Genomic DNA, 8,805 nt, shown 5'->3' with positions numbered 1-8,805 from the left:
TCCTTCCTTCCTTCCTTCCTTCCTTCCTTCCTTCCTCTTTCTTCTTTGTCCTCCTCCTCCTCTTCCTCCCCCCCCCTTTTGTAAAAAATTTTTTTATTTGAGACGGAGTCTCTCTGTGTCTCCCAGGCTGGAGTGCAGTGGCACAATCTCGGCTCACTGCAAGCTCTGCCTCCCGGGTTCACGCCATTCTCTTGCCTCAGCTTCCTGAGTAGCTGGGACTGTAGGCGCCCGCCACCATGCCCAGCTAACTTTTTGTACTTTTTGTAGAGATGGGATTTCACCGTGTTACCCAGGATGGTCTCAATCTCCTGGCCTCAGATCCACCTGCCTCAGCCTCCCAAAGTGTTGGGATTACAGGCATGAGCCACTGCTCCTAGCCACTTTTTAGCCTTCTTAATTTGAGCTTTTATTTTCTTTTCAGTTATTTTATTTACTATGGCTTTAATCCTGTACTAAAATTTTTTATGTTGTTATATGACTTACAATTTTTTAAAATTTTTGTGAGTACAGAATAGGTACACGTTATATTACTTTTCACTGAAACTGTGAATACTCTTTTCAATACAATAAGCTGTGATCACTCTTTGATAACTGTAATTATAAAACCATCCTAGTACTATATTCAAGGCAGATAAAAATTTCTCATACTTTCCTGTCTAAACTTCACAAAGAATAATTAAATGAACTTCTCTTACCAATTTTTTATAAACAGAATTATATTTACTGTTAACAAATTGTGAATCATTCCAAATTAAATACATAGTACAGTTGATTCTAATTATTCATGGTGTTTATGTTCTATATAGTTGCCTTGAACACTATTAGCTAATATTGAACCATTGCTCTGAGGGAAGTACAGGGTTAGGTTTCTGTGAGCCTCTGATCAACTGATCAATATATAGTCTTGTTTTTATGTGTGCTTCTCTTTAAAGACACTTTATATAATATATATTGTTGATTCATTAACACTGAACTCACCATTGAACTTACCACCAGCAGCACTGTAACTCGTGCCTGAATGAAGCTTTTCTAGCACATTAGTTTCTCCGTAAAGGCACATCACTGTCCTCTTGCACTAGGAACACTAGACAATGCTTCAGCACTACGCTTGGGAGCTTTTGCAAGCAGTGAATCACATACGAAGGGCCCAAAAATGTGAAATGCATGACACCAAAGAGACCCTGTAAAGGACACTTGTTTATAATATGAGCGCTTAAATGAGAAGGCAGAGCCTCTCCTGTTCAACTTCAGCTAAGAGTGTGAGCATAGGACATCTCAAATTTTTCTGTGCTCTGCACATGTCTACAAATAATCATAAAATTACCACAAGTATTGATTTGGGGTTTACAAATAAATATTAGCTTCTATACAAATTTGCAAATACAGAGTACATGAATAATAATGACTGTATTCTCAATATCAGACTTTCCATCTTTAATTTAATTAGAATTTTAGAGTAGCAGTGTTCATGGTCTGAATTTTATATCACTAAACAACTATACCAAACTTATCAGTGTTTTAAAATTGAACAGTCAAAAGTTTTTTTGTTAATTTTTTTGGCATTTTATATTTATAGCCAAGCCTACAGATCATAGCTATCTATTTCTTACCAGATGTTTTTTCCTCCTTTAGGAAACGATGCCCCCACCAACACACACTGCATTTTCTGGCCACCATCTGCCATTTGTTGGTTTTACATATACTAGTAGCTGGTAAGTTTGAAAAGTTAACATAGTTTGGGCGAGGTGCAGTGGCTCATGCCTGTAATCCCAGCACTTTGGGAGGCCAAGGCAGGCGGATCATGAAGTCAGGAGATTTGAGACCAGCCTGGCCAATATGGTGAAATCCCATCTTTACTAAAAATATAAAAATTAGGTGGGCATGGTGGCGGGTGCCTGTAATCCCAGCTACTCAGGTGGCCAAGGCAGGAGAATCGCTTGAACCCAGGAGGTGGAGGTTGCAGTGAGCCGAGACTGCGCCATTGCACTCCAGCCTGGGTGACAGAGCGAGACTCTGTCTCAAAAAAAAAAGTTAACATAGTTTGGACAATTTAAAGCAAATTAAATTGAATTGAGGTTCATAAAAAATGTATGAGAAAACTGTAAATTAAAACTTTTTAAAAAATAGAATGAGCCTACTACTGGAAATAGAAAGTTAAGCGTTACAAAATGAGTAGAATATGTGAAAATCTGAACTCATTTTGGAGGGGAAGGAATGGAACAGAGAGCTCAGAATCTATTCCTTAGCAATGAAGCAGTAATTAGAAGAGTTTCATGCTGTTGAATATTCTCTAGATGTCAAGCAGGAGAACTTTCAACCCGTTAATTCTACCATCTTTTCACTGACCCTTCCTTCACTTATATTCCCTATTTCCCCCTTACCCTGCTTAAATTCTATTGAGAATGATTATAATCACTCCTTGTATGCCGTTTCATTTCTTTGACTGTCTCTAATTCTGTTATACTTGCTTTGCTAAGTCAACATTAACTATTAAAATTTTATTCTCTACCTGTACAGTTCCAAATGACTAGAAAAAATAGCTGACTATTCTTACTGGTCTACTTTAAATTCATGATTACCAACCTCAAGTGCCCCTTTTCTGACAAATATACTGTATTACTGTAGTGTATTCACTCTTTCACTCACCTAGATAACTATTTTTTACTTTCTTTTTTTTTTTTAAGACATGGGGTCTTATTCTGGGCAGCAGAAGGGCTGGAATGCAGTGGTGCAGTCCTAGCTCACTATAACCTCAAACCTGACCCCAAATGATCCCCCTGCCTCAGCCGCCAGAGTAGCTGGGACAATAGGCACAAGCCACCATGCCCAGCTAATTTTTAAAACGATTTAGAAATGGAGTCTTGCTGTGCTGTCTAGACTGGAGTACAATGGCACAGTCATAGATCACTACAGCCTCCTACTCCTCAAGCCATCCTCTGACCTTAACCTCCCCTGTTGCTGGGATTACAGATGTGAGCCATTGCATCTGGCATATTTCTTTCTCCTTGAGTTTGAAACCTCTGTCATCCTCACGTTCAGCTGACTTGCATCCCCTTTCACCAAAAGGATTGAGGCAAACCACAGACAACTTCCACAAGCTCCAGTTACCATATTTACCGCCTACTTACTGTTGGACCCAATTTCTCTGTTCTTTTCATGGATGAACTGTGCAAGGCTCTAGTAAGGCCAGTCTCTTTCATTCCTTCCTGGCTGGTCTAGTGCATGTTTTGCTTTTATGTCATGAATTTTTTCTTCTTGTGTCATCTGCATCATCACATCATTTCTATCAGCTTACAAATGTCAGTTCCCCATCTTAATACAAAATATAAAATCTGGATTCTACTTCCTTTACCTCTTATCAACCATGTCTCTGCTCTATATTATAGAAAAATTACTTCAACTTTTGACTATATTTTGTTTATTTTTCTCATACTGTTGTTTCTTGAATCCATTCCAGTCAGGTATGTGCCACCATCACTTCATGCAAACTGCTTTTATCAATGTCACTGTTGACCAACATGTTGCTAAATCTAATGATCACTTCTCAGTTCTAGTCTTACTTAATTGCTTAGTCTCATCTTATTTGCCACAGCTCCATACTTTTAAAATACCTTCTTCTCCTATCTTCTAGGACACTTGACTGATTTTCTCTCACCTTGCTGGTCATTCCTTCTCAGACTCCATACCTGAACCCTCCTGACTTCCCTGACTTGTGAATATCAGAGTGTCCTATGGCTCAGTCTTTGGACTTCTCTTTTCCATCTAAACTCTCTAGTGTTCTCCCAAAGATTTGCTGATGAATCCTCAGTGTACATCTCCAGCTGAAACCTCTCCTCTCATCTACTTAAAAATCTGTCTTAACCACCCACTTACTATGTAAATAACTTTCTTTTATGTCTCTGAACCTGTTCAGGTGATCCTTTAAAAGATAATCAGAGCATGTCACTCCCCTATTCAGAACCAGTCCACCCATCCCCAACTCCAGTGGCTTCATATCAACTCCAAATCAAACTTTTTACAAGACCCTACATGACTGCCTTATTTTTATCTTTCTGAGTTTATTTTTCTCTGTTTACTCGACTCCATCCACACAGGCCTCCTTTCTGGCCTGTGAACATGCCAGACATACTCTTGTCTCAGGGCTTTAGTACTTCTGTTTCATCTACTTGGAACATTCTTTCTTTTGATATTCCCTTAAGTGGTCCCCTCACCTTTACTTAGCTTTTTCCAAAGTTACTTTAGCAGTGACAGCTTTACTGACTACTTTATCTAAATTTTTATCTCCTCCCCTTCGATACTTTATTTCTCCCTTTCCTGCTTTATGTTTTCTCCTTAGCATTTAACATTTTCTAATGTAATGAATATCTCAATTATTTTGTTTATTTCTGTCTCAGTCACTGGAATATAAGCTCTACATGGGCAAGGATTTTTGTCTGTTTTGTTCACCACCAAATGTCCAGCAGTTGCAGTATTTTTATTTAAATCGTATTGAATTAAAGATACAAACTTGCTTTTGAATTTCAAATTCTAGTAAAGAGGGCCGTGCCGTGGTTGGTGCTTTTGACTACTACTGTTTCACCTAGGTGGTCAGATTGTTTTAAACTACCAGTAACCCTTCAGCAAACTTCATTTTATAATTTGTGGGGTTTTTTAAATCAAAATAATTTGGGGGATATTAGGTTTTCATTTTTTCAAATGCTTCTAAAAACAGTTTTTGGTGATTTTGCAAAAAAAATTTTATAATTATTCCAGCTGGCTAAGCTGCAAGATATTCAAATCTATGTTTTAAATGAGCAATTTAAAAATGTTTATGCCATAAATGTGGAGTCAGTTAAAAACAATTTTTTTAAAATGTTAACATTTTTCTTCAAACTTTTTCTCACAGTATGAACCTGCGTTTTTTTGTTTTTTTTTTTTTTTTCTTCAGTGTACTTTCTGATCGGAGCTGTTTAAGAGTTACAGCTGGTCCCACCTCACTGGATCTTGATGTTAATGTTCAGAGGACTCTAGACAACACCTTAGCAACTGAAGCTTATGAAAGAAGAATTAAGCGCCTTGAGCAAGAAAAACTTGAACTCAGTAGAAAACTTCAAGGTAAATATATTTTCACTTTTTGAATTGTACTCACAGTGTTAAATGAGGTGTTTATTGTAAGTGGTTGTTTTATCTTTGGAAAAAATTCTTTTAAGTGGTGAAAAATCAAGTTGTAGAAATTTATGCAGAAAACAGCATAATACCGTTTATATAAAATCACACAATTAATAGTAAACGACAACAAAATAGCTTTTGTTTCCTGTGGGTACATATTTATGTTTATAAAAATGTGTGGGAATACCTTTGGGGATGGGGAAATGGGACCCTCCTCACTTCGTTATAGCACTTTAATGACTTTTCCTATCTTATTTGCTCAATCTTTAGGAGCTCTAGCTCCTTTCACATTGTCATTCTCTGCAGCATTGCTTCTGCCGTATTTGGTGATTTTATTTTGGTGATTTTAAAATGCACATACACATAAACTTTTTAAGATTCTGAGTGAGTTTCTTTATTCTTCACCTTCAATGATTGTTTTCTCCATTTCATTTCATCCAGTCCATCCTATGGTAGTAAGATATGTCTTAAGATTACCATATCTAAAACTCATTAATCGCAGTTTCCAGCAAATCTTTTATAATCTCCTGCTCATAATTTTCTAGTGCTCTCTCTCTCTGACCCCTTAACTCCAATATTCCTTCACTGCCATCATTACCTACAAGTCTATCACCAATTTAACTCTGCTATTTATACCCTCATTTTTCATTCTCTGGTCAGCCATAATCATACCCTGGCATATACCTTCAAATCTATTGTTTCGCTTTCTCTTTGTCAAATACCCTTGGCAGAACCCCAACCGTGTTTGAATACAACTTTGTGTCTTCCACTATCCAGCTGAAGACAGCTTACTTAAAACACCCACAACATGTTGACTAATAATATTAATTCAGATTCACAGACACTCACCTCAGGTCAGCTCTTCATGCTGCCTAGCAATCCTACTTTGTTCCCCTAGTCTGTTTCCCTATCCTGTGCTGTAAAATCCAGTGATCATTTCTGTCTTCACCTTTTAACCTATCAGCAATATTTGATCCTGTGGACCATTTATTCCTCCTGATAATGCCTTTTTTTTTTTTTTTTTTTTTTTTTTTTGGGCTTCTGGGGCACTTTATCTCCTGGTTTTCTTTTTCCTCATAAACCAGTCCTTCCCTGTCTCGTTTGCTAAGTTTTCCTTAACTCTTTGACCTTTGAATGTTAGAATACTCTACTTGAAGCAAGTCTGTAGTTGAATGAGGCCTTCAATGAAAGTTTTCCAGACCATCCTATTTATAATTTAATCATATATATATCCCCAGTACTACTATCTACTTTTTCTGCTTTTTTTCTCTAAAATAAAGGATGTCACATATTATATATTTTACTTACGTATTTTGTGAATGAAGGAATGTATTTATGGACAAATGATCAGGAACTTGTAACTCCTAGGAGAGAAATAATCAAAGTTTTATAATCACAGAATTTTACTGTCATAGTTTTAGAGGCCAAGTAGAGAAAAAGTCTGTGTAGACATCAATAGAATGGACTATTTTCTGTTTTTCCGTAAGTTGTTAAGATCTCTACAATGAATTACTTCCCTTTTGTGACTGAAATTTTTCTGTTTGTTTTTTTATGTGGTGATATAGCAAAGTGTGCAAGCATTCTACTTTTAAGTATAAGCCTAATAAATGTTTGTATATGTGTACACTAATGTAACCTTCACCCATATTCATGTGTAGAATATTTCCAGCATAGGGTAAAGTCCTCACATGCCACTCCCCAGTTTGTAACTTACCACTATGAAATAAACATCATCCTAATTTCTTTCACCATTAATGAATTTTTACCTGTTTTTGAACTTCATATAAATGGTATCATACAGTATATTCTCTTTTGTGTATGGCATCTTTCACTTGTTGTTTTTTAAAATTCACCCATGTTTTATATATATCAGTAGTTCGCTCTTTTTTTTTGTATTGCTGTTTAGTATTTCATTGGGTATAAGCACTAAAAAATTGCCCAGTCTGTTGTTGGTAAGTATTTGGGTTATTTCCAGATGTTGACTACTATAAGTAAAGTTCCTGCAAATGTGCTTATATATTTATTTTGATGGTCCTATATACTATTTCTTTCAGATATGTACCTGGGAGTAGAATTTCTGGGCCATATAGTAGAGGATTTTCAGCTTTAGAAGATATTGTCAAAGAGTTTTCCAAAGTGATTATACCAATGTATAGTTCTACTAATAATTTACGAGTTCTACTTTCTTCAGCTCCCCACCAGAACTTGATATTGTCAGCATTTTTAACTTGTAGCCATTCTGGTAGAAGTATAATGATGTCCTGCTGTGATTTTAATTTGCATTTTCCTGATGGATAATGAGTTTGAATGTCTTTTCATATATTTACCATCCATTTGGATATCTAGTCTTTTGAAGTTCTGGTTCGAGGTTCTTGCCCATTTTTCTGTTAGATCTTCATATATCTTTTTCTTAATAATTTGTATGTTACTACTTCACAAACAATGTAGAAACCTTTAGACAGCTCCTTGTATGACTGTTGTTATGTAGTTTACCTTAATCTGTGTTATAATTCTTTTAATACATTTTACTCGATTGTTGCTTTACGTTTACTCATTAAGTATCTTTTAATTTACCCATTTATTTACCCTTTTGGTGCTTTTTATTTCTCCCTAAATTCCATGTTTCTATCTGGAATCATTTTTCTTTAGCCTAAAAAACTTCCTTTATTGTTTTCTTGTAATGTGAGTGTGTTGTGACAATTCTCAATAGGGTTTTGTTGATGTGAAAATGTCTTTATTTTACCTTCATTTTGAAGAATACTTGTACTGGATTAGAATTCTAGCTTGGCAGCTTTTTCTTTCAGAGCTCTACATGTATTATTTTATTCTTTTCTATAATAGTTTCCATAATATTTCTTGAGAAGCCAGCTGTTAATCTTAATCTCTTGAATGTAATGTATATGTTTTCCCTTCTGGCTGCTTTCAGGATTATGTCCTTAACTTCAGTTTCAAATAGTTGGACTGTGATTCACGTACGTGTAGCTTTCTTTGTATTAACAGAAAATCCTGGTTGAGATTCACTGAGCTTTTGCAATCTTGTTTGATGTCTTTTATCAGTTTTGCAAAATTCTAAGCCATAGTCTCTGTAGATACTGTTTTGCCTCATGCACTTTCTCCTCTCCTTCTGGAGCTTTAATTGCATATATGTTAGATGGTATCTCACATTTCCTTTATACTCTGTTCTGTTCCTTCCATTCTTTCTTTTTTTGTGTGTGCTTCATTAAGATATTTTCTATTGATCTGCCTTGAGGTTCACTAGTTCCGTCTTCTGCTATATCCATTTTGCTGTTAAGTCCATCTGATTAATCTTAATTTCAGATATTGTCTTTTTGGTTAAAGTTTATTCATTTGATTCTCTCAGTTGCAGTTTTCTGTTGAAATTTCCCCATATTTTTGTGTATTTTTTCGCTATTTTCTATAACATTTTAATAATATTTTGAGCTCCTTGTCTGTTAATTTCAACAACTGTGAACCTGCCTTTCTGTTTTTTTCTTCCATTTGTCATGCTTTTCTGCTTTTCCAGATGTCTCATGTGAAAGATGTCATGAATAAAAATAACATAGAGAAGCAAGTTTATATTATTTTTGCCCCAGAGAGGTTTCTCCCTTTTCATTCCATCAAGAATTGAGCTTGGACAAGCCTAAATTGCATTTTTTT

General features: G+C 35.7%; 1 protein-coding gene across 1 annotated transcript in view; it reads left to right on the top strand.

Annotated features, from left to right (window-relative positions):
• Positions 1–8,805, top strand: part of CDC42BPA (CDC42 binding protein kinase alpha) — a 333,136-nt gene that overhangs the window by 175,145 nt on the left and 149,186 nt on the right. The window contains exons 9-10 of the mRNA XM_017882327.1: positions 1,633–1,712; positions 4,928–5,094. Coding sequence (XP_017737816.1) covers positions 1,633–1,712; positions 4,928–5,094 — 247 coding nt within the window. The remainder of the gene's footprint in view (positions 1–1,632; positions 1,713–4,927; positions 5,095–8,805) is intronic.

The sequence above is a fragment of the Rhinopithecus bieti genome, unplaced genomic scaffold (genome assembly GCF_001698545.2).
Source record: "Rhinopithecus bieti isolate Rb0 unplaced genomic scaffold, ASM169854v2 scaffold_13261, whole genome shotgun sequence".
In the NCBI taxonomy this organism is placed as follows: Eukaryota; Metazoa; Chordata; class Mammalia; order Primates; family Cercopithecidae; genus Rhinopithecus; species Rhinopithecus bieti.
The sequence above is the reverse complement of the archived record's forward strand: the minus strand, read 5'-3'. Positions and strand labels throughout refer to the sequence as shown.